Source organism: Phyllostomus discolor, chromosome 3 (genome assembly GCF_004126475.2).
Source record: "Phyllostomus discolor isolate MPI-MPIP mPhyDis1 chromosome 3, mPhyDis1.pri.v3, whole genome shotgun sequence".
In the NCBI taxonomy this organism is placed as follows: Eukaryota; Metazoa; Chordata; class Mammalia; order Chiroptera; family Phyllostomidae; genus Phyllostomus; species Phyllostomus discolor.
The window spans coordinates 62,095,766-62,122,160 of NC_040905.2; the positions used below are offsets into that span (position 1 = coordinate 62,095,766).

Sequence of the window (26,395 nt, forward strand, 5' to 3'; positions counted from 1 at the left end):
CTTTTTGATACTTTCTTGGATACCTCTGAAAGAATTACTTCCAGTAACAAAATGTTTCTAACTACCTTCACTTTCCCTGCCACTAAACATGGAATCAATTTGTTCCCAAGAAGACTGTTACTGCTTTTAAGAATAGTGTTAGAAACCAAATAGCATAACAGGGTGCATGTTCAGAGGTTCTTCCTGTCTCTGGGAATGTGAAAGTGACAGCAGAGGACAGGCTACTCACTGTATTTTTAGGACCATAAGACACACCTAGGTTTTAGAAGAGGAAAATTGGGGGGGGGGGGAGTTTTGAAGCAAAAAAATGTAAAAACAAACCCCAAAACACTGCGTCTTATAGTCCAAAAAATAGGATACATTCTTTTAGGTACAGAATGAGACATTCTTCTTAAAAAAACAAACAAACAAACAAACAAAAAATCCAGTCACCAGTGTAAGTTGATGAGTCCAGTTAGTTACTTTTAAAATTAGCTCCAATAGAAAAAAATTTTAAATAAAATGTTTTCTCCTTTTTTTTTGAACTATCAGCTTTTTGCTTTTCTGTGTTATTTATGCTATATATTTTCTAACCAAACTGTATGTGTAAATAAAAATGTTGACTCCAAATTGAGAAGTCTTCATTTCTTTTCCCTATGTATATTTATTATTTTTTTACTCTTAGCTTAATTAAGCATCCTTGAATTGTTTGTAAAGTACACAAGTTTAGATGATTCTTTTTGTCATCATCTTCATCTGATCACATCACTAAATGTCAGCCCCCAACCACCCCCAACCACCACCAACACCCCAGAGACACAAAAAGGTACTTACAGACCATTTACCAAAAGGAACTAGCATCAGTTAATCAGATTGGTTCAAGAATCCCTCTCCAGAGTTTTTTGTTTGAGCTCCATTCTTTCAACATATATCCTGCTTTCCCTTTTTATTTTTTCTAGAGTCATTCCCATTTCTCTTTCATCAGCAGTTTTAATGCTGAACTCCAATTTCTATTACATCAGCTTACTACCCTACATCTATAAAGCCAGCCTGTCAGCAAAGCCTATTCAATTTTTTTCTCTGAATAGCCCAGAATGTGAGCACTTCTCACTGTCCTGGTATCAATACCCAGTTCATTTTATTTATATACCACCATCGTCTCTTCTCCAGACTAATAAATTAGCTTCCTCAGTAGTCTTCCTGCTTCTGCCCTTGCCTGTTTTCATTCTTTTCTTCAACACACCAGCCAGAAAGCTACAGTGAAAACTAATGTTAGATCACATCTTGCTTTTCTGCTCAACTGCTTCAGTGGCTTCTGGTGCACTCAGTGTAAACACCAAAGTGCATATAGCGGTCTACAAGGCCCTATGAAGGTGGTCTCTTCTTTACCTGTCTGGCCTCCTCTTCTTTTCATCTCCCCTTCCCTCCTCATTACTTGTTGAACATGTTAGGTATGCTCTCACCTTCAGGGACTTTGCACTAGCTGTGCCATTTAATACCTCAAGGGTACCAAGTTTCTTTTCCTCATTTGCTTCAAGTCTTAATTCAAGAATCAATTTCTCACTAAGATCCCCGAAGGTCTTAACCATCAATTGTTCTCCCTATCCCTACCCCTACTTCATATCCTTTCTCTACTGTATTTTTTCTGCCCCTCAAGACCTACCATTAACATATATATTTTTTCCTTGTTTATTGTTTTTCTGCTTGACTAGGATTTAAGTTCTATGATAGTGTTCTATATCCATTTGGGCTTGCCCATCTTTTACCAGTGCTAGCACAGTGTTGGACACACAGCAGGTGCTCTATAAATGCAAGTTAAAAAGCACGGAGTACCAGAAAATGTATAACAAGTTAAATGAAAAATATTAGACCAATATACAAAATATTAAACTAGCAACCACCGAGAAAGTTTTCAGTGCACAGTACACTTTATGACTTTCACAACAGTAATCGTCCACCCAAGAAACAACTCACCAAAGACATAAATATGATTGAATTATAAAACATTCTGGTTACAGTCCTACTCTCCTTATATTTAGAGACTTTAATACCAATATAACTAATTTCCAGATGTTATCGATACATCCCCAGTAGTTTTTGTCCCACTTTTTTTTAAAGCAAAGAGAATTCAGAAAATGTACAGGTGAAAATTCCAAATTTTGCATGGATTCTAGTATGTTCTGTCTATAATTCCCAATTTTTAGCATATAGTTTAGTGCAAAATAATTATAAAATAAAACATATAATTATCTTTCATAATTATAAGCCACAAATATTAATAAACCTTATTTACCACAAAAGATTTCTCTCATTTAAGTAAAGATCATCTGAATTAAAAATTTTTAATTCTCCAATTGTAGTATGCATTTTTCATGTGTTCAAATTTAAAGGTTTACTATTTTAAGTCCTTACATCCTCATATGGAAATCATCTGCAATTTGTAAGTGTAAATCTTAAAAACTCACTTATTACTAAAGGAAGTGGATGCTGAGGGTATGGAGGTCTGGAATGATTGTGAGAGAGGCAATGGAGCGTACAGGACCTCAGAACCCAAAACCTCAAGCCAAGATTCTAAAATTAACTTTACCCAGCCCCAGAAAAAAATTCCTTCAAAATCTCTAGTCATGAAGAACTATGTAGTGGTAACTATTAGCCTAGATGATCCCTCTATAAAAAACTCCACTATCAGTCCCATCAAATCTTTTTTTTTTTGCAAGATGGCCTTTTCTTAAATAAATAAATACCTAAAATGATAATTTTAAAAATATTCAAATACTAATCACACAATCTAGAGTTTTGAAATGCAATCCAGTTAATAAAGCCCTCTAAGCATTCTTAAAACCATTCCTTTCAGTGTGTTTGGAAACTATGCAGCATCATGGAAATAACAACATGCAGCACTCACAATCTGTCCTTTTAAAAATAATCAAGTTCACGGTGAAGTATTAGCATTGTTTTCTGGATAATTCATTTTTGAAGAGCAAATAACTTCAATGTGTTACCTTATCCCCTAACTACTTAGGTTCCCTGCCTATCTCAGCAACACATTTTTCACAGTAAATGGCAGAGGAACAACAATGGTACATGTTTTGAAAATGATCAATGAAGAACCTTTAACTATATTTACATTCTTCTCTGAGTGGGATAAGATTCTTATAAGTAAATGATCTCAATGGTTTGGAAATAGGAAGTCAGGGTTCTTTCTCTGAGAACCAGAATTCCAGCCTCTCTCACCAGAAAGTGTGCTATGTCTCTAGTGATAATGAGGCTAGACAGAGGGCAGGAAGAGAGGAAGGGAGCTGTGAAGAGACCTGCAACTTTTTTGATTAAATAAAATCCCTATTTCTCTTATTGGCAATGGGAGCATCACACCTGGAAGGGAAATGGGGCTTTCCAGGTCTGTCTCTGGCTTCCCAGGGTTCACTGAGGCTCTTGCAATAATTACTGCCACTACTGTACCAGCAGTGCCCATGAGATGTCCCGGACGAGGCGTGGTCACCTGCCTGTCTCTTTCCTTTATACTTTAGAGCACAGTCCCCCCTTCCCAAATAACTCTCTTCTGTTTCAGAAGACTTTATATCAAGACTAGGGGAATGCAAAGAGGGGAAGCAAGGAGGCAGTAAGTCTAAGATATGGTATTTCAAAAGCCAACCTGCCCTCTGGAGATTTTAAGATGTGCTCCACCCCACTGAGACCACCACCATCTGGATGCCATCTTACTGCTGTGCATCCGGGTGACGCTGCTTCAGTGTCCCCACCCCAAAGTCTACACCTGAGACCTGGGAACATGCTGTTTCATAGCTTTTGGCCTGACACTGCTTCCTTTGGAATATTCTTCTCTCCTCCTACCCCTATACCTTCTCCCTTTCTTCACCTTGAAACTCCTATTTGTCCTTTGAAACTCAATTTAAGAATCCTTCTTTCATGAAGCCCTCTCTGACTGTCCTAGGTGGAGTGACTCATTCCTCTACACTGGATATACTTCTTACCATATTCTAATGCAATTATTGTTTATAACTTGGTCTCCATTAATTAAGCTCAGTGACCGAAAGAATCCTATCATGTGTATCTCCATATTCCCTCTCCCCAGGCCCATGCAATAGTAAAGCATTTAGTTAACATCTGATGCCTGGGTGTCTGGGTGAATGGTTTAAAGGTAGCTCTAATACCTCGGTCTCTGGAATGAAATATGTAGGAATGAAATATGTAGACTTTGTCATTACTGTTATCAGAAATGTTGTTTCTGTTGTTGTTTACTCGCAGGTGTTGACTGTGTTCCTCATGTCTGACATTGCAAAAGCTGATTTCTGGGTAGCAGATGTTACTGAACCATTAACTTTACAATGTATTCCATTCCAACTGTGGGCAGAATGTTTAAAACAACACTCTTCCTTTAAGGAGGTGTGTACTTTTGAGTAAAGTAGGTCACGTGTACCCCTAAACATGGTATTACTCTTTTCTGACCATATATATCTTCAAAATGTCTCCCTACACCTCTCTTCTAATCCCAGTATTTTATATTTCAAATGCTTTTTTTTGGGGAAACAGATGTTTAAAACCTATACATATATACTTTGTTAATTTATATCATTATTTTCTTTCCACATAAAACACACATTTGAACAATACTTATCTTTCCATTGTTATAATTTATGTGTTACTTTTTCCACTTACTTTACTACCAGCTATTTTAATTAAAGTATATCTAGGTATTTTCTGATTTTTCATTAAGCAAGTCTGAAGTAAACTACATCGCAATTGGGCTATGAGGGGGGTTCTAGCTTTTCAGTCTAACAATATGGGGTCTGTCTTTAAACTTAATTAATCTAACTACAGACATTCTTTGTCTCCCATCTCTCCCAATGAGAAAGAACTGAAATTTGTTTTTTTGAAGTAAAATTGTTTTCCTAATCTTCAACACTGATTTCAAAAATCAAGCATTAAATAATTGGTATGATACTAAAAATACAATGTACTTTTTATAATTCTGTTTCAGTTATGAAATCACATTACCTGATTAGACTGTGATAATCTTAGGATGGTAGGGAACTCATCTTTAAACTCATCAATAAGGTCCATGATTGTTTTCTGGATTCCCTCGACTAAGACAAAAAGAAGAGGGAAAAAGAGCTTTAAAAACATCCCCTAACCATAACTCTAAAGAACATGGAACACTGTACCCATTGCCTAGGGGACTGGAAAAGCAAGCAAACCCCACGGGACTTTATTCCCAGCTTCCCACACCCACATCCCCTTTACAACAAATTGTGTATACTTGGTCCAGAAAAGTTCTTCAACACCTGCCCACATATCCACCCAACAGGTTTGATTGGCATGGTGAGTTCTTGCTTGGGCTCCTAGTGCTTGGCAAGCTTGTCCTCTACCATCGGTGAGCAATGAGGGCAGCCCTGCACTCAGGGAAGCAGAGAAGGGCAGAACCCACAGCTCACTGCTGGAATTCTTGTTACTGCACAATGGCCTCTGAGAACTTGTTACAGAATCTTCTGAAATTACTCTGGCAGTGAGAAGAGAGTGTGTTTGGAGGCACAAGGGGAGGAGACAGGGGATTGAAAAATGAACCACACTAAGGAGTTCTACAATATAAATTAAATTTTGTTCCAATTTCTGCAATGATACCTCAATTACTAGATCATCTGAGAACAAAGCTCCCTCTGAAATGAGTTGGCATATGCTTTAAAAGAAATGCTTCACATACGATGCCAAGTGGAAAAGAAACACCAGCAGGAATTCAGAAAGACTTCTGAACAGATTGTTTCTCCTTACCCAATGAGGGTCACTACGTCCAGCCCTGGCAAAATTATGATGTATTGGTTGTCTCATTTAAAATCTCTTCAGCCTTTCCCCTCCTAGTACTCTCCCACTTCAGATGACCATTATTTTCCCCTTAATAAACCTGGGAAGAACTACATGTCAGTTATAATTTAGTGTGGATTTGAGGTGGTTAACTCAAATCCCATTGTAACTTGAAATCTTTATATTTAATTGTAGCTAAATGGCTTTCTTCAGCAAGCATCAAGTGGCTGCTGGACCACCTATTGGTGGGAACCATTTGGAAAAGAGAAACATATCAGAAGACTCCTCTGCCATGTGGAGGTAGACAGATTTCCAGCTTTCACATTGTCCTTAGTCCTAAGAACACTCCCCACCACAGCCCAACCACCTGTCCTGACTTTAACCTGCCTTCCTCCATCAGGACACTTAACATTTGGAAAGCACAGTCACTGCCTGAAAGAATACCTAATTAAGCAATGGTGAACACAAAAACGGGGAGTCTATGAAAATGCTAAAGGAAATAAGCCAGGAGGTGAAAGACAAATACCATATGATCTCACCTATAAGTGGAACCTAATCAACAAAACAAACAAGCAAGCAAAATATCAGCAGAGACACTGAATAAAGAACAAAACTGACAATAACCAGAGGGGATGGGGAAGGGACATTGGGGAAAAGGGGGAAGGGTCATCAAGGAACATGTAACGAGGACTAAGGACAAAGCCAAAGGCAGAAAGGAGTGAGGGTGGTGCAGGGGAACGGATGGCAGAAAAGTGGAGACAACTGTACATTGTTAAACAAAAAAATCAAATAAAAAGAGAAAATTTGAATGAAAGAAGGAAAGAAGAAGAAAGAAAGAAGAAAGAAAGGAGGAAAGAAAGAAAGAAAAAAGAACGATAAAAGAAAGAAAGAAAAGAGGAAGAAGAAAAGGAAGAAAGAAATAAAGAAGGAGAAGAAGAAAAGGAAAAAGGAAAAGAAAAAAAAGAAAGAAAGAAAAGAAGAAAGATGAAGAGAAAGGAAGAAAGAAAGAAAGAGAAGAAAAAGAAAGAAAGAAAAAAGAAGAAAAAGAAGAAGAAAGAAAGAAGAAAGAGAAAGAAAGAAGAAGAAGAAGAAAGAAGAAGAAAGGAAAGAGGAAGAAAGAAAGAAAGAAAGAAGAAAGAAAGAAAGGAAAGAAAGAAAGAAAGAAAAAGGAAAAGAAAAGAAGAAAAGAAAAAAAAGAAAAAGAAAAGAAAGAAAGAAAAGAAAGAAAAGAGAAAGAAAAAGAAAGAAAAAGAAAGAAAGAAAGAAAGAAAGAAAGAAAGAAAGAAAGAAAGAAACCTTTTATTTGTCCTATCAATACTGGCTATCAGAGTCTACCTCAAAGCAACACCTGGTAGTAAGTGCCTTCTCTCTCTCAGCTTCTTCCCTGTTCTCCATTCCCCTCTCCCCTAATTCTTTTTATCCTTGTGCTCACCCCTAGTGTCCTAGACCCCAGATGGTTTCACTGTTTTTCTATTCATCAGCTCTCACCCCTTTGTAAATGATAAATCTACAAGAACATTTCTCATCCTAATATTTCCCACAATTTAAGCACAACCTGATTCTGTGGTGTGTTAACAAAGTCCTTTTGTCTTTTGTTCTTAATGACCCTGATGAAAAAAGACTGGACATAGTGGTGGTTACAAAATTTAGAAAGCCCCACCCTGCACCCTGCCACATGTATATTTGTGACCATTTATGATAATACTTGGTTTTTATTTATTTATATTTATATCCTGATGCATCTTTAGTTATTTCACATAAAGTTAGATAAAATGTCAATTAATCACCTTCTTTAATTATTTATTGTTCATTTTTAAACTTAAAATAGAGTGCTTATACTTATAAATAAATTCTAATAAGAATTTGAAGCAGTTTATATGGAAGTAGGATGTTTGTAAGTTGAAACCATTTGAAATGAACTAGGGAACTATTCTTCAACCGTTAATCCTAGATAAAATTCTTTTGTAAGGTAAATAATCACCTTTTTAAACCAAAAATAAATCCCTGCTACATCTTATAAATACAGCTTTTTCAAAGATGTTTCAAACAGTCATATTTATAACCATTTTGTTTATTCTTGAAAATTCTTTAATAACTACATCTGTAATTTCACTTTGTACAATTAATATATAGTAGGCCTGGAAATCTTCCAATAGTAATAGTGAAGTGACAGGCTGGGCAGGGGACCAGAGTTAGCAACATCAGAATTGTTCCCCGAGTTGGGAATTGCCCACATTTGGTTGAATGGCAGGAAGTTGGGAAGGTCAGAAGTGTTGTTGACTGTTTTACCCATCACAGTATAACCTCCATGGGTCCAGGAACTCTGCTCCACTCAAGGCTACATTCCCAATACTCGGCCATGCTTTTCATGCTTTTACAACTTTACAATATTACAATAAACATTTCCTGAATAAAATAGCATCAAATTTGTTAATTATGTCTCAGTCAGAATGAAATATTTTATCATTAACAAATTCATCTTGGAGTGAATCAACTGATCTACAAATGCAGAACTCATAAGACATTATATAACATACACATATCTGCTGCACACATAAAGTTTATCAAACATTAGGGGAAGAAAACTTTTCCTCCCCACATACGAAGCACTGTATTTTAATCTATTTTACCCATCATAGTGAATCCTGGCTCATATGACATGTCCTAATTAACTGAATTAATTAAATCAAGGTGAGCTCAATAAAAACTAGAAAAGAGACACAATGAAAAGATTTGTCTTTGATTTCCCCTTCTGCCTTTTTCTGGCAAATAATACTGACTATACTAATTGTAGACAATATATTATTCTATATATCTGAGAATAGAAAATAAAAGTGTAGCAGGTTAATGGGATTAGTATTGATAAATGTGTGAGTAAATTAAAATATGTACTACAGTAAACATTAAAAGAATGTACATGTAAAAAATTTCAAAATATTTATTTTTAGAATAGGGTCCCTAAAACTGAAAAGAAATTGAATATAGCAGTACATCAAATTGGTTATAACAACTAAAAATTATTTATTTCAAGTGACTTTAAAACATAGTTCAGAGGATTCTAAAGACAAAAAAAAACACTAAAAAGATATTTTTGAATTTCAATCAGTTATTTTCTTGGTAGTATTAATATTGGTTTTATTTGAAGTTATTTTCCTCATAGTACAGAATGAACACACTTTTGGAATAAACAATGTTAGGAACTACTGAAGGAGGAGGGAGATAACAGGGGAAAGAAGGGAAGGGTCATCAAGGAACATGTATGAAGGACCCATGGACAAAGACAAAGGGGGGTAAGGTTGAGGGTGGGAGGGGGGGTGGATGGAGCAGGGGGAAGTGGTGGGGGAAAATGGGGACAACTGTATTTGAACAACAATAAAACAAATGATAAAAAAAAATTGAAAAGCTACCAGGACTGAGTGGAAAAAAAAACACACTTGGAGAATTTTGTGTGAGTTCAGATTAAGATCCACACAAATAAATATCTTTCCTTGACAATTGTTACTAATAAAATGGTTATATGTCTTCAAAAACAAACAAACAACAAACAAAAAGTTAGGAATTAAGAACTTCAGTAAAAGAGAAAAAAGGGCCTAATTAGTAAATCAAAGAAACAAAGTAAAACATTGTTGAAAATATCATCATGAATGAATGATTTTTTAAAATATATTTTTTCCTAGCCATAAAGACTTAAATGGCTAGAATCATTGCCAATTCAGTAGCAAAGTGCACCAGTAATACCTAGATTCTGGATTTTAATATTATTTCCCACTGCAATGAACCAGGATTCCTTGAAGAAATAGCTTATATTAGTCAGGCAGAAGTGAGCTGGGGAGATCTCAGGCCAGAAAGGACAAAAGCTTTTTGAAGATTAATGGGGTCCTATTAAGAGGACTGAGAGCCAGCTTGAGGGGGCTTCTACTGGCCTCCAATGTGGTGATTTGGGCTTTACAATGGAAGGATCAGGCCATCACCATGCTAATCCCCTAGTCAATACAGCATCACTAATTATGGGGCAAACAAATATTATGTGTCTCCTAATATAATGCAATACGAGCATATCACCTATAAGATTTATCCTAGCCAAAAATGTTTCAACTTGATCTTAACTTTTAGATTTACCTTTCAGTTTCCTAGAAATACAGGAGACAAACAATTCAGTATTTCTTGAACTGTAGTAAAGAACCAATACTTTGTGAATTATCTGAAAAAAATAAATGTATATAAAAATAGAAAGGCAATTTTTTGTTTATTTTTAAATATTATAGTCAAATAAAACTATCTTCTCTTTTTAAAGCTTCTGGTTTTTCTGTTTAAAAAAGTTTTTCCAGGCCCTAAATTATATATAATCTCCTAATATTCTTCTTTTTTTTTTCCTTTAAAAATTAATTGAGGGAAGATGATTTCACTTAGGGTAGTGAGCACACAAAGTAATATACAGATCATGTATCCCAGACATGTGTGCTTGAAACCCATATGGTCTTATTAACCAATGTCACCACAATAAATTTAATAAGAAAAAAAATTTAGTTTATTATTAAAAATTTTAATTTACCTCTCCATTTTTAATAGGCTATTATTTTCTTCTATCTGAATATCCAAGTGTTTTAGTACCCCTACTTAAATAAGCTATTGTTTTCTCATTGATATGAAATGCCACTTTTATTATATACACACACAGAAAGATATTGAGGACTATTTCTGAACTTTCTATTCTTTCCCACTGATCTATTTGTCTATTTCTGTGTCATTACAATACTGACTTGAGTACAGCGGCTTTATAGTATGCTTTATTTTCTGTTAAGGAAAGTCTCTGCCACTCTTCTTTTTCATCATATTATGTCTAGTAGTGTGCCCTCCCCCCCAAACCCATCTAACTAATCTTAGTTTTTTCCATTAATCTCTTGGATTTCAGCATTATTGGGGTGGAAATGATCATTTTATTGCTTCTTTTTCTATTTCCATACCAATTATTTTATTATTGCATTTAGCCACATTCACCAGGACTTCCAAATCAGAGCTGAATAATGATGATCACAGCAGGAATGCCTATGTGGTTTGTTTCAATTAAAATGGTTTCAGTATCTTACTGCTCACTAAAAACTGACAGCAAGTGTTATTCTAAACAACTCTTAACATATTAGTTTTTCTTACTATTCTGATTTTGTTCGTTTTTTTACTGGAAGTGGTTGTTGAATTTTATCAAGTTCCAATGCCATAGTCTATGTATTGCTTTTCCCTTCAATTTGTTGATATAATAAATCATGCATTAGCTTCCCTGATACTGGAAACATCTTAGCATTCCTGAAGGAAGAATTATATTGGCTATAGTGTATTATTCCTTTGATATTTGGCTAGACTTTATTTGCTGGGATTTCATTTACACTTTTCCAACATTATTCATAAAGATTTGTTCATGGCTTTCACCTTTGTACTTAACAGGTTAGTATTACATTTGTATGTACATGAATTGAGAAGGCTTCCATTTTTCAGAAGCATCTGGAACAATATCAGAATTATTGGGGTTCATTTTTCTTTCCTTTCTTTTTTATAATAGAGTTATAACTTACAACAAAATTCCTTGTGTTTTTTAATGCTAGCAAAAACTTAGTTGTGGAACTATTTGATACTGATATTTTTTTTGAAGATTTCTTTATTTATTTATAGAGAGAGGGGAAGGTAGGGTGAAAGAGAGGGAGAAAAACATCCATGCGTGAGAGAGAAACATCCGTTGGCCACCTCTCAAAGGCCCCAAACTAGGGACTAGGCCTGCAACCCAAGCATGTGCCTTTACTGGGAATCCAACCAGCAACCATTCGCTTTGCAGATGACACCCAACCCACTGAACCATGCCAGTCAGGGCATGATCCTAGTATTTTTTAAAAGCTGTGTTTACCAACTTTTAAATGCCATATGTCCATTTGTACATTAAAATTTTATTATTGGGCCATTTTGATAACATGTTTTATTAGGAAATCCTCTTATACAAGAGTTTCAATTATGTTGTCACAGTTGATTTTAATCTCTGGATGTATTATTTCTAATCTTATAGAATTTTCTTTCTCTTTTTCCTTTAATTCATACTCAGGATAAATTTAAAATAATATAAAATTACCCTATTTTTGTCTTATTTCTTTAATAATGAATGTATTCTAAATGTATCTTTCACCTTATCCCATACATTTTTAAGAGAAGAGTTTTCTTCCAATGCTTTCTTTGATCCAAGAGCTATCTCACTTATATTTATAATTTTCAAGTAATTGAGATTTGATAATTTTGTTATTTATTTCTACTTGATTGGCTTTTAAGTCAGAGAATATGACCTATACAAATCTCTACTTTTCCAATTTTAAGGTTTCCTTTGTGTTCATCTACATAACAAAATTTTCATGAATGTCATAAGTCATACAAAGGAAACATGTTTTGTCAAAAAATATAAAAATACAGTAAACTGAATTATTTATGATTATATTATTTGATTTCATAGCCCACCATATTTGCCTATTAGCTCTATACTGAAAAAGAAATGTTAAAATCTCTCACAAATTGTATTTTCATTGTTTTCCTTGCATTTCTCATTGTTTTCATATTGCATCAAGTATTGAACACTACCAAAGGTGTGCAACTCAGAAATTCTCATGCACTAGTAGGAAGAATGTAAGTTGGCATACCTGCTTTGAGAAGTAATTACGATTAATATTATCAAGTACAATTAAAGTCATGCTTAGCTATGACCTCCGATTTCCACTTTACAAATATCCTCACTTATACCAGGAGACATTTGGTAGAATGCCCCCTGATGCCCTAATTGTAATATCAAGAAATTGTAAGCAACCCAAACATCCATCAACTATAGATAAATAAATAAATGGATAAATAATGATATATTCTTATTGGTTACCATACAGCAGTAAAAAGGAATTATTACTACATGCAACATCATGAATAAATCTCAGGGATGTGATCATTTTGAATGGGAAAAAGCAAGATAGAGAAAAATAAAGCACAGATTCAATTTATGTAAAGTTCAAAAACATTCGAAATTAAGCAATCTGTAGGAGTATACATATGTATGGTAAAACTATAGAGAAAAAAGCAAAGGAATGATGGATATAGAATTCAGGATGGTGGTCGCTGCCCCTGCGGGAGGAGCAGGGAGACGTGCTTGGACAAGGGCCCAGGAGGGCTTTGGAGGGAATGCCAGCACACTTTCTCCAAATTTTCAATCATGTGGACTGAGTGAAGGTACTGTTGTAAGACATAATTCTTTACATCTTACAACAATTTAAATACATTCATCTTCTCAATATTAATAAAATTAAATGAAATAACTTGGTGAACAAATTGCTATAACAACTTCAGTGAACAATTATCATTAAAGGCTATTCTGGTAATAATGATAGGATAATTTTTTCATTTATTCAATATTTATTGAGCACCTACTATATGTCATCACTGTTCAGCATGGGGGATGAAGTAATGAACGAAACAGACGTAAACACTTGCTCTACTGGAGCATACATACAATGGTACACACTCAAATTACAGGGTCTGGCAGAAGAAGGAAGGCCTACTTGAGTGTGGTAGGTAGGTAATAATATGGGTAATCATTTATAAATAATTTGAACATTTCACCTAAAATTATATGGTGTGCTTGAGTGTGATATTGTTATACTACAGAATTATATGCTTATGATTCTGTAATACAAGATTTTGTCATAAAAAAAGGAGTGTTATTTGTGCTGGATCCTGTATTTGCTACTTTCTATGAACCTACACAAGCCATTTCTTTCATTAATAACTTGCTCAGATTTTGAGGTGAATATTTCACAACTGCATTCTGTATGAAACATTGAAAAATTATATATATGATATAAATATAAAATTATATATGAATAAAAATATTCTATTGAAAAGTAGACCTTATTTTAGCCATAAAATTTTTGTAATAAATTTGTTTAAATTAAAATCTTTCTTTTCTTATGTCTCACTCACCAAATTTGCATTCATCACTGTCCAAAAGAAAAAGGCTTTTGAGTGGCTGTGTATCTTCTGATGGACTCCTCCACCCTGGAAACAGGCAATCTATAATGGAAGCATTTCAAGGAAAGCAATATTAAATACATTTAAATATGTATTAAATACATTTGAGTATCCATAATTCATATTTTTTATAGGCCTTGGTTAAAAAACTTAGATTTACCTACTTAGGCTGTAACCTCTTGTAAAGCATGCCTAAAATACAGGTTTTGTATTTTGGTCCCTTCACTTATTGTCATAGAATGGGTAAGTTAATTGCCTAGATATTTAGGCAGGTCTTCCCAGTCAAACCAATAAAGTTCAAACATAATGAAAGAAGAAAAAAAACCAACCTTGGTTATTCTGTGTAATTCTACATAATTATAAAAAAGTTATGTTCACTCAATGGTGCTAAAAATGAAAACACAAAAGGACACATTCCACTCTTTCTCTTGATCCAACACTTTGACGGCAAGTCGACCACACATTTTCACAGCTGGGCCCAGACCAATTGTGACTCGCCAGGTATCTAAACACGTCGTGAGATTGCATTTATCTTCAGCCGTACCAATCAGTGCTCTTAGGAGTTTCTAAGTTACTTTGTACAAAAATAATTGTGAAGACTGCATGTAAAATTTACATTAATAACTAGGCCTGATTTGTGTTTTTTTCTTTAATTTTTACATGAAAAAGTAAAACTCAAAAGCGATTATGTCTAATATGTCTTATCTTGGCAGTTAGAGGATTGAAAAGCACAGAACTACCATATTTTTTCAGACCATAAGATGCACCTAGGTTTTAGTGGAGAAAAATAGGAAAAAAATTTTTGAAGCAAAAAAATGTGGTAAAAAGTGCATTTTATAGTCTGAAAAACACGGTATTTGTTTTTTAAAGGGATGTAGGAAAGGCAGATTTTTTTTCTCGGATTCTATTTAAAGATAGGAAACTGAATGATTATGTGGACCATACCAGTATTACTGTATCTTTATACGAATGACAAACCGGGCTCTGAACAATTTGGAAAGATTCAATTTTCAAAATGTTGGATGCTTTTCACCACACATGCTGCCTCTCTTAGTTGAAATCAGAGGCTTTCAAGATCAGCAAGAAAAATGAGAAAGCAACAACACGAGGACAAATCTCTACTTAAGATGGTCTAAGAAGTTTAGAAAGAGATACAGACTATCAGAAATTCTGATGGATCATTTTCATCTTTTAAGTAAAAATCTGAGTATTTACTGTTTGCCAGGCACTTGGGATACAAAAATGAACAAAAAATCCTTGATTTAAATAAAGGGGCACACAATATAAAACACATATTCAGAGACGATCACAATAAATATAAGAGTAATAAGCCAGACATGCAGAGGATGTTAACTATGCAAGCAAGAGAAAGGGTGTCCACTTGGGTGGCCAACATTAGAAAAGATTTTGTTTGCTAAACAGACATGCCAGGCACTGTGGAGGAGGAAACTGGGGACAATGGTGAATAAAACATGGGACCCCCGCCTCTCTCATGAAGCATTATAGTAGGAGAAGAAACAGCAAATATACAAGGTCATCCCAACATGGTAATGGAGGCCAAAATGGAAATGAACCAGAGCAATGTATAGGCAAGACTAGGCCACTGCTGCAAATGGGCATGTTAAGGAAGAATGCCCCTGAGACCGTGAGAAACACCTGAGAAGTCACAAGTGCATGCAGCTTCGAATTGTTATTGCTTAACTTTGCAGCAAAATCATTAAGTTTTTTTAAAAACTAAGCACCTGATTCTACAATAGAGCTTAACTTCAAACTAATAGTGTAATTTCGCCACAGCTCAAAATCTATTGATTTCATTTTCATGGTTTCCAACTAAAAACAAAACAAAAAAGATGTAAGATGTAACCCTTGCCTTTATTTTTTCAATAAACAGGCGGCTGGCCCGCAGGTGGTAACAATGTGCTGCTGCTCCAAGCGTTGTCCTCGCCTTGACCAGTCCCCTGGAAGGGCAGAGTCTGGATGAGGCTGCGGTGTACCTGAGCGGGTGCTTGTCCAGGTGCCAGGTGGAGTCTGCCAACCCACTGGCCCTAGGCCACTGCCCGCGCATTCCCCGAGGGACGCGCAGGCCCTTTGCGCAGCCTTCGCCTCCAGTCATGCCTCCCACCCAGACCTGCACACGCAGCACTCCAAGACCCAGCTACTCCCACGTCCATTGCCTGAGACCAGGGGCCTTCCGGCCAGTCCTCATGGACCCCACTGCACATGCTGTGATGTGTGACTTCAACAGGTCACCCACCGGCTGGAGCAACGTGGGGGCAGGGAGCCTGAGACGACAGGGAGCCTGACCAGCAGGGAGTGGACAGAAACTGGACAAGGGAGGCTCCTTAACTGCTTGAGTGGGTGTTCCAGAACTCAGCCTCTCCAAGTGCCAAGTGCCCCTCTGCTGGCTATGGCACAGGTACCCACAGGTTGCCTTACCTTCTCCTCCAGCTCACTACCCATCCCTGACTTTAGACACCCTTACAGCCCTTGAACTGACACCAAAATGCCACCCCAGAGACCTTCGCTCCTTAAAATTAGAGACCTTCAGGCCAAAAGGGGTCTGGTCTGTGGAGAAGCGCAAAAGGTCCAGAATGTAGTTGATTCTTCGTGAAGAAAATGAAGGCTCAAGAGACAGGATTTGCAATGTATCATTTTGAAGGAAATGGATGAGGGTTTTAGGAATAAAGTCAAGCATAGGATTGGCAGAAAGATTTAATTATAAAAGATAACCCCTTTTAGTTTTTGTCAACACAGTACCCCTTATTTTTCATAGGTTTCTTCACCCTCAGTACTGACCCGCCACCCCTAGGTATAAAGTTTCAGTCAACTCACACCAGTAATAATTTTGGAAAATATCATAAAAAATAATGTGATGTGACTAAGGGACCCCAGGATTAGAAGTCAAGAGACCTGGGGATATTGGTCTGTCCTGCAATTTGAATGTATGTTTTACCGATGCACGATTTTATAAAATCATGCATTTATCATGTGGATACTATTAGTTTTCTAAGTTATGCAGACCTTCCATTGACAAATTTCATTATACAGCAAATGCCTTGCACCCCTAGTCCCTCCTAAAATAAAACATTTTGTTAATATCACCACCACTCTTACCAGGAAATCTTTGAGTTTTGGGAAGCTGGGGAGTTAGTTACCTATTATTGCATAGCAAATTACTCCAAATTTAACAACATAAAACAACGAACATTGATCTCACAATTCCCGTGGGGCAGGAATCCAGGAGTGGATTCACTGGACATTTCTGGCTCAGTGTCTTTTAAGAGATTTCAGTCAAGCTGTTGGCTGAGCTGCGATCATTTTAAGGCTCAGAGACAATCTACTTCCAAACTCACTCCTGTGCCACTTCGCAGGCTTCAGAAGATCCACTTCAAGATTCACTTGTATGGTTGCTTGCAAGCCTCAGTTCTTTACACTGTGGGCCTCTCCATTGGCTGCTTGAGTCTTCCAATGATGTAGCAGCTGGTTTACCCCTCCCAGAGCTCCCTCACAATGTGGTAGCTTGTCCCAATGAAAGTGATGCAAGCTCAGATAGGTAGATAGGTGGATAAAGAGAATCCACCTGAGACAGAAGCCAGTCATTTTATAACCTAATCTTAATATGACAGCTCATCACTTCAGCCCTGACATATTTATTAGAAACAGTCCAGTTGACACTCAAAGGGAAGGCAACTAAGCTCCACCTCTTGAGGGGGCTATATCAAAGAATGGGGAGAATATCTTTAAAACCACCACAAGTTGTCAAGCCCATGGTGCCAGACTTAAGTTTTCTAGGTTCTATAGGTTTATTGCTATAAAGCTCAAATTTACCAAGGGCAATAAAATACTGTCATTCCCCGCCCCCCTCAAAATGACAGACTTACTTCTTTCATTTTTGAGAAAATATCTCACCAAACATTCAACTCTGTACAACCATAGTTTCTCTGGCAGTCATTCTTTCAAGTGAAATGATATTCTGTGAAAAAGGCAGTTAGTTCCATTCACTGCTCAAGTAAGTACACTACTTTCCTTGGAGCAATCATGTATTTCTGTATGCAGAAGGGCTTTATGCATAATTCCTATTAAATCACATAGAATATTAAAATCATGTATATGCAGAGGTCAATATTTTTTAAAAGTTAATAATTTTTACCTCTTCTCCAGGATATTCTTTGGTAAAAGTGATTTTTTGTTTTGTTTGTTTTTGGTAGACAGACTAGACTGCTCAGGACTTCAACTGGAAAAATCATTTCAGAAGGGGTAAATCAGGAAGAGCTTCAAGGAAAAAGGCTTGTATTGAGATTGGCTAGGAATTACATCCAGACTGGCAGAGAAGGAAAGTGGGAAAGGAAAATAAGCAAAAAAGGGGCTAGACTGAAATGAGCACATTATGTGCGAGAACAGAGAGAGGAAAAGGTAAGCTGGGAGCAAGGTGTGTGGACTGGATATGGCATCTGTGAAGGCAACCAGCCTGATGCCTCACAACATAGACCCTGTCTGAAGGAACAGTGTGCGAGAGGAGGACTGCTACAAGTCCAAGGGCTTCTCAGGATTGCTCTGGAGCCAGAAATGCAGTGGGAGATTCCCTGTAGGTTCCAAGAGGCATAGGGGGCGGTGCTTGACTCTTTGCCACTCCTGAGGGCCCCAGTGCTAGTCACAGCTGCAGAGTTAGATAAGAGCTTCCCTCCCCCCCCCCCCCCACGTTTTACTTCTTCTCCTTCCCTCCTGCAGGTCTGACAAGGCCTACTGTTGCACCGATGAGGGAAAGGGGGCACTGGGAAGAGGAAAAGCGGCTGGCTCTCCCTCCCTCCTCCACTATAAACTTCTGGGCCTGGTACAAAACTCAAGTGGGAAAGAAAAGAAGTTTTAAATGAAATGAGATCAGAGTTTGGATATTACACTGGACTGGACTCTAATGACTAAAAAGATACTATTCATTTTTCACCTGGAAGCAAGCACAAAACTATAAAATCTCCATGAGATTTCAAGGAAGTAGAGATAGAGCACAGTGAGCTTGCAAAAACAGGTAGTGCAAGTTCGAAGGACAGTGGGAAGAAGAGATAGCTGCTTGCAGCTAGTAAACTACTGAATTCAACTCTTTTAATAGAGCAGTTACAAGAACTATGTATTGAACAGTTATTTTGCCAGGTTGGGGTTCTGCTGGGCATGTTTCAATGATTGGACAAGATGTATTTATATTTAGGCAAATGGTGTTTTCAGAGTGATTGGAGCCAGGCTAATCTGAGTTCAGGTCCTTGCTCTGCTACCTTAAAAATGTGACACATTTTAATCTCTTGGACTCTCATTTCCCTTATCTGTAAATGAAGATAAACAATGCCTACTTCCTAGAGTGGCTGTAAAGAGGAAGTGAGATAACATATGCGCTAACACTGAGCCTGGGACACTCAGCCAGTGGGAGCCACGGTTCTGGTCACCATGGTCTTAGTCTGTGTAGTGACCTGACAGCAGTAGCAGTTTAGGAAACACTTACCAGACATTAGCGTGCAAGACAGGCTGATGGTGAACCAGGGCTAGAATGGGGAGAAAAATCAGAAAACACTGAGTAATAAAATAAGGCAAAAGTGGTAGCCATACGGACAAGATGGAGGTGAAGGGCCAAATACAAGGAAATTTGACAGCAAAATTAACAGAAGAGGTAGCTGTGTTTATAATATGGTAAATAAAGAGAGTCAAAGGTAGCTTAAATTTTTAAAGCTTGGTTGGATGAGAGGAAAGCAGAAATGGGAGAAATACAGACATTGGCAGAAGAAGCAGGTTGGGCGTACAAGAGAAAGAAAATTAGTTTTATTTTGCTACATGTCAAATTTAGGTGATGCACAGCTTTCTGGTACAAATATCCTATGTTTGGAAAGTCATTATTTATTCATTTGTGTAGTATTTCTTGAGAGCCTACTCGGTGTCAGATACCATGTTAAGCTCTAGTGAGAACAATATAAAGACTTGGAGTTTCAATGAGACATCTGGGCCAGGACAGAATGATCTGGGGGCCTTCAACATAGAGCTGGTCCCTGAAATCATGATTAATATGTTTGCTCATGGGAAGTGTCAATAAGAGACAATTTCTGGGAATAGTCCCAGGTAAGGAGACACAATAAATGGGCAAATGGGTGAGCACTAAACCAGGATCACATGTTGTAATTATTTTTATATTAAATTCTAACCACCTATAGTTTATACATATTTAATTATGACAAAAAAGTGGTTTCATAGCAGCTGTTCATAACTTTTAAGCTTTTTATTTTGAAATAATAACAGATTCACAGAAAGCTGCAAAAATTGTAGAGAGGTCCCATTTATCTTTCACCCAGTTCCCCCTAATGATCACATCCTACGTAGCTATGATACAAAATGAAAATCAGGAAATTGACCTTAGTATAACCCATTGACTTTATTTAGATTTACTAGTGTTACATGTGTATATACATGTGTGTATAATTATATGCCATGCTATCACATGTATGGGTTCACATAATCTTTCATCCTTCATTGTTAAAATTTTTCTTTTTGATCATTTGTTGCTAGGGTTATGTGAACAATCCACACCACAGCAATTTTTAAAAGTATGTTTTATAGTTTACAGATACTCACTAATGTTCAAACAGCCAATATAGCAAAGGTCATAACAGACTTTTAAAATATTTAATTAGCAAGGAACTTGTGTATGTTTTACTCTATTGAATACATTGAGCCAGATTTTTCTGAGACCTTTAGCCAGTCACTCACTGTTTTCCAAGTTCTTTATCAGTGAAGCGTGAGTTATGATTTCCAAAGTCCTTTATAACCCTGTAATTCTACAGTTTTAGAATTCTAATTCCTAGTCATTTGGTCTTTTGATATAAAGCAGAAACTTGCCCTGTCTGGCGTAGCTCAGTGGATTGGGCGCAGGCTGCGAACCAAAGCATCACAGGTTTGATTCCCAGTCAGGGCACATGCTTGGGTTGCAGGCCATAACCCCCAGCAACCGCACATTGATGTTTCTCTCTCTTCTCCTTCCCTTCCCTCTCTAAAAATAAATAAATAAAATCTTTAAAAAATACATATTTAAAAATAAAAAAATAAATAAATAAAACAGAAACTTGCGGTTACTGCAACAATTCTTTTGAGTCAGGTCAGTTTCTTACCCAGTGGCCAGTGGCCAGTGGGGCACAGGTAATCACTGTCTTATTGTAGCAAAGCCTGAAAGATTTTAACATAGTTTCCACAGGTTTCTTCCTATGGCTTCTTCCTCAGAATGGCTTGTAATACCTTAGGTAATGGCAGAATCAACTAATAGTCGTTCTAACAAAAATAACTTGTATTTTTCAAATGAAAATATATTTACTCCATAATTTTTAATAACAATTTAACTAAATCATCATGAACCATTTCTATTCTGGCAACATGCAACATATGAGCAGCGAACATCATTCCTACTTAATTAAATCAAAATTTGTGATACTCTGACCTGGGCTAGACAAGGAGGAAGTTTCATTTAGGAAGTAAATAGTATTAGGTCAATTGCCAGGAAAAGTAATATTTATAAAACTAGATTTCCCCCTCCTCCAAACACCTGCAATTAATTTCATGAAAATAAAAAAACTTTCATCCTTGGGTAAAACTGGTAGTAGGAGGTCCATGTAAGTAAGATCAGTGTTAAAGTAAATATTTGCAGGCTGAGTAAACACCACTTTATAAAAGTGGCCACAAGATGTAGACTTTGTATGATAGTCACATGAGAAAGCTTAAGACTATGTTTTGCATATTGATGGCAACACACTGCAATAGCAAAGTCAGATTTCTACTTCAGTAATGTTCTAGAAAATAATGTGCACTAAAAGGTACACCACGAAGTGCTCTAGTACACTTCATGGTGTTCCTTTTACTGAACAAAAGTTAATGTATATAATTTCATTATACTGAAATTCTTTCAAGGGAAAACTTAAGAACACAAAGTACTTGGCTTTTAGTCAACAAGGTTGGTAGAGAGAGAGGAAAAAAAAACTTCTCTCTAAGAAGTACAAAACATGACAAAGCAAAACCAGGACATTTAAAAATAATAATGGCAAAAAATAGAAAAAAATTATGTTATCATCAAATTTTGGGCAGAGAAACTTAGCCAGATCTGGAGACCTACATCTAGTTTTTTTTCTCATACTTAAGAATAAATATCCATTTTGGAAGTACCTATGAAGGAATGTAATGCCACAGACAGACCATTTGTCAGGCACGAACTCAGGGAGGCAGGCCAGAATCCCCAATTTACAGGTGCTCAGAGGCATGAAGTAATTCTTCATTATCACAAAGAGGCTGAGGGGCAGAAATGAGATAAAACCAAAATCTCTCTGACTCAAAAATGTACTGCCATTAGGCACAGTCCGTACTACTGATATCTACACATCATTCCTATATATTTAAATAGAGCAGCCCCTACTGAGATGCATTCAGCACTTTGCTCCTATATATTGCATTTATTTTTTTAAAAATCACAATTAAACAATGTTTCCATTAAATCAGATGATGTTTTTATTCAATGAAATCAAAACTATATGTTCAAATATTTTCTATTCTTTTGGAAAAGGAAAATTTAAATTAAATATAAATAGGGAAATGACATTTGTAACATCTATAACAAAGGGCCAAAAATCTTCACTTCCCATGAAATTCATAAGTAGATATAAAACATGCTGGAAGGAAAAGACAGACAAATCAAAGGATTCCTCCGTATTTAATGTATATTTTCTGAATGCCTTCCACGTACCCTGAACTGTGCTATATACACATGTATATTAGGGATAGAATGAACAAGAGTTTACTGATTTCATCCTTATTTCTAAAAAATTATTTATTTAGGATAATTCCATTTTGCAAAAATATTCATGTCCATATACATAAAAATATCTGGCAGTGCATGTATCAGGCGGTTGTCAATGGGTGGTCAGACTTGTTTATTTGAAGCATAAAAGAATGAATGAATTTCACTTGAAATAAAGTTTTATTTTAAAAGGTTTAAACTTACAGACATAATATTATTCAGTTATTTCACCTATTGTCCGGGGTTTTTTTGTAATAATACACTTCTCTTTTCTTATCCAGTGAAAGGTGGACTCGAGCAGAAATGGATTCAGTCCTTTCTTTTATACCACTATCTGCCCACCTCCTGTATCCTGCCCCTGAGACACAGAAGATTCACAAACACTGACAGACACACACAGAGACACAGATATAAGACAGCCTCCCACACAGTAGACTCTCTCTCTCTCTCACACACACACACACACACACACACACAGAAACCCACACGGAGATACACAGTCTTATTAAACTTATGTTGGTGTAACTGAAAGTTGGCAGAGATAGATGGTTTTAATCATGGAAATAGCTTATATTATTCTCTAGATTTTCTTTTCATTTTTTTATTGCATGCAACCCTTAAATACAATATTTTTCACTTGCATATTATAATATGTATAACTTCCTTTAGTGGAAAGATAGATCTCTGACGGAACCCTTTTTGGGTTTTTGCTTTATCTATTGTCCTATCTATTTGTCCTGGGAACTAGACTGCTTGGGAACATGTGACAGATGCATGGCTGCAGCAGCTGCTAGTCTAATGAGATGACAAATAGCCCTGGGGAATCAAAATGGGCTAATATGGAACAGTTGACAGGACAGAGTAATTTTTTTCACTTAATTAAAAAATAAATTTGTTTAGACTCATGTATAGAATTATGTTACTAATCAAGAAATAGTTTAAAATAAAATATGGGTACCCATTCATTAATTAAAGAATGCAATAGAGAGATAAAACCAACCCCATAATATATTTTATATAAATATGTTATTAATATTTCATTCATGAAATTTAATAATTCCATGTTAGTAGCATGTCAGTGACTATTTCTTTAAAATATATTAATGGTTTATTCACAGTAAAAAGTTTTCTGATTCTCAACTTTTTCAGTTTTACAATTATGTACAGAGGTAATGATTAACATTTTCTTTAAAGATCAAATAAAGGTCAGCAGGTAGCCTTGATTGGTGTGGTTCAGTGGGTTGGGCATCATTTGCAAACTAAAAATTCGCTGGTTTGATTCCCAGTCAGGGCACACATCTGCATTGTGGGCCTGGTCCCTGGTTGGGGGCATGTGAGAAGCAACCAATTGATTTCTCTCCTTCTCTCTCTCCTTTCCCTCCCCATCTCTAAAAATAAAAAACAAAATCTTCATTTAAAAAGGTCAGCAGGTTGCACTGTTTATGAAGTATGTTTCCCTACTATAATTTTGTAAAAGGAAAATTGAGAATTTATGGAGAGCCTGCTTTAAACCCAACACTATACATTTATTTGAATGACAATAGACTAGACTGAATTTTGCTGTAACCTAATATTTATCCGATTTTCACAACAGTATAAGAAGCCTTTTCATGTTAAATTTTTATAGCTAATAACTGTCAAGAAACACACAAACATTAACTGAAATCTAAAACAGCACACGAGTAAGTCAAACCTGTTTCAAGAGTACTCTATGTCCAGTATTTGTCCACATTTTCTATTCAAACATAAATAGTTCCAAGGTTTCTATTACTCAGAAACCTCCCTATATTTTTTTTAATATTCAAGAAAGATTCATCTATCCTCACTTTTCTATTTCTGTAAGAAAATAAGGGAGGCACAGAGGGGGAAAAGGAGGAAAGGCAAAATGTTTCCTGTAATTGTTAGGGGCCACTGGTTCCTGAAGCACCTCCATTTGACCTCCTCCCACCCTAAAGTGTCAATTCTCCGGACTCTTTTAGCTTCATTAGTAACGTATCTCTTGATGACCTATTTGATTCCTATAGAATACAAAGTCTTCCAGAATCAAGAGAGGATTTGATTTTTTCCTACAGGAACTGTTTCACTGGCCAGTCTCAGCTAGGCTCAGGCAGACCCTCCGCTTTACAACAGAAAGGTAAATTAAGTTCTTCCCTCCCTGCTCATTCCTTTAATTGTTTGAATGCTTTTTAAAATTCTAATATTTCTTTCAATAAATACAAAGAGGATACTGTTTCCCTTTTGCAATCTTACCTAAGCAGAAACTCTGAGTACATCACCAAAACTTTCAACAATTCTTGTTTCATTTGATATATGAGGTCTGTTCAGAAGCAGTCCAACCATGGTTGTTAATATAACAAGAACAGTTCACATGGCATTGACGTAAACTGGCAGTCAAGGAGAGTTAACTGGAATGCACATATGTGAACAATGATGATGTCATTGTACTAGTCAGTGGGGGCAGTAGGCACTGTTGAGTGAGAATGTGTACTGCATGGCCCTCACTTTCAAAATGACTGAGCAAGTAGAGCAACAAATCTGCACCAAATTTTGTGTTAAGCTTGAACATTCCTCCACGGAAAGTATTCCAATGATTCAGAAGGCCACAGCTATGGGCAACTGGTGATTGGCAGCTTCATTGAGACAATGCGCCTGCTCATCTATCATGTATCATGTCTCATGTATCATGTCTCATGTATCATGTCTCATGCAGAGTTTTCTGGCAAAAGATCAAATCAACCAGGTGAGTAAGCCCCCCTACAGCACAGATCTGGTGCCCTGTGACTTCTGGCTTTTCCCAAAACTAAAATCACCTTTGAAAGGGAAGAGATTTCAGACCATTATGAGATTCAGGAAAATATGACGGGGCAGCTGATGGTGATTAGGAGAACAGTGTGGGATCCCAAGTGTCTATTTTGAAGGGACTGAGACATCATTGCCCCATGTAGAATGTTTCTTGTATCTTCTTCAATAAACATCTCTATTTTTCATAGTATGGGCTGGTACTTTCTGGACAGACCACATGTATCATATAAAATACATAATTTAATAACTTGTATATAAGGTATATACTTTATACTCAATAATAATAAAGTATAACATTCATTTTTTGTCTACTATTTCTGCTTCACAGTTAAAGAGACAACAGCTCCTTACTAGCAGGAACATGTCTTATCAAGCTGCTTACGCAGTATCCTGGGGCAATGGGGGGGGGGTTTGGTCTCACCATTTGACTCCACTGTTTTTGAACCTGAGGGTGTTTTGATGCAAAAACATTTCCAGTAAAAATATTTCACATCAAAAACAAGCATTAACTAATCTTAGAATTCTATAGTCAGTTAAATTATCATTCAAGAATAAAAGTAAAGTAAAGGGTATTTTTTTAGACAAAAATCAGAAGAATTTACCACAGGTAGAGCCAATTCACTTTGATTCTTGAGTGACAGTTTAGCTGAAGGACAAATGGGTGCATAATAAATAAATTTTTTAAAATATTTTATTTATTTACTTTTTAGAGAGGGAAGGGAGAGAGAGAGAGAGAGAGAGAGAGAGAGAAACATCAATGTGCGGTTGCTGGGGGTTATGGCCTGCAACCCAGGAATGTACCCTGGCTGGGAATGAACCTGGGACATTTGGTTCCCAGCCCGCACTCAATCCACTGAGCTACGCCAGCCAGGCTATAATAAATAAATTTAATAAAAGATTTTTTAATGCATGCACAAATCTAACCAATAACCTTTAAAATAATAATAAGGA

General features: G+C 36.3%; 2 protein-coding genes across 7 annotated transcripts in view; one reads left to right on the forward strand and one right to left on the reverse strand.

Annotated features, from left to right (window-relative positions):
• The window catches only part of RFESD (Rieske Fe-S domain containing), a 44,086-nt gene extending 37,747 nt beyond the window's left edge, over positions 1–6,339 (forward strand). For all 4 annotated transcript variants that reach the window (XM_036020564.1, XM_036020565.1, XM_036020566.1 and 1 more), the window contains exon 4: positions 5,989–6,339. In XM_036020564.1, the coding sequence (XP_035876457.1) occupies positions 5,989–6,255 (267 nt within the window). In that variant the 3' untranslated portion in view covers positions 6,256–6,339. The remainder of the gene's footprint in view (positions 1–5,988) is intronic.
• The window catches only part of SPATA9 (spermatogenesis associated 9), a 51,938-nt gene that overhangs the window by 25,270 nt on the left and 273 nt on the right, over positions 1–26,395 (reverse strand). Inside the window, exons 2-3 of one of the 3 annotated variants that reach the window (XM_036020561.1) lie at positions 13,786–13,875; positions 4,993–5,081 (exon numbers count right to left, since the gene is read on the reverse strand). In XM_036020561.1, the coding sequence (XP_035876454.1) occupies positions 4,993–5,081; positions 13,786–13,875 (179 nt within the window). Of the gene's footprint in view, positions 1–813; positions 971–4,992; positions 5,082–5,254; positions 5,511–13,785; positions 13,876–26,395 lie in introns of those variants that run through there. The other 2 variants (XM_028532553.2, XM_036020562.1) reach the window with 2 other exon arrangements.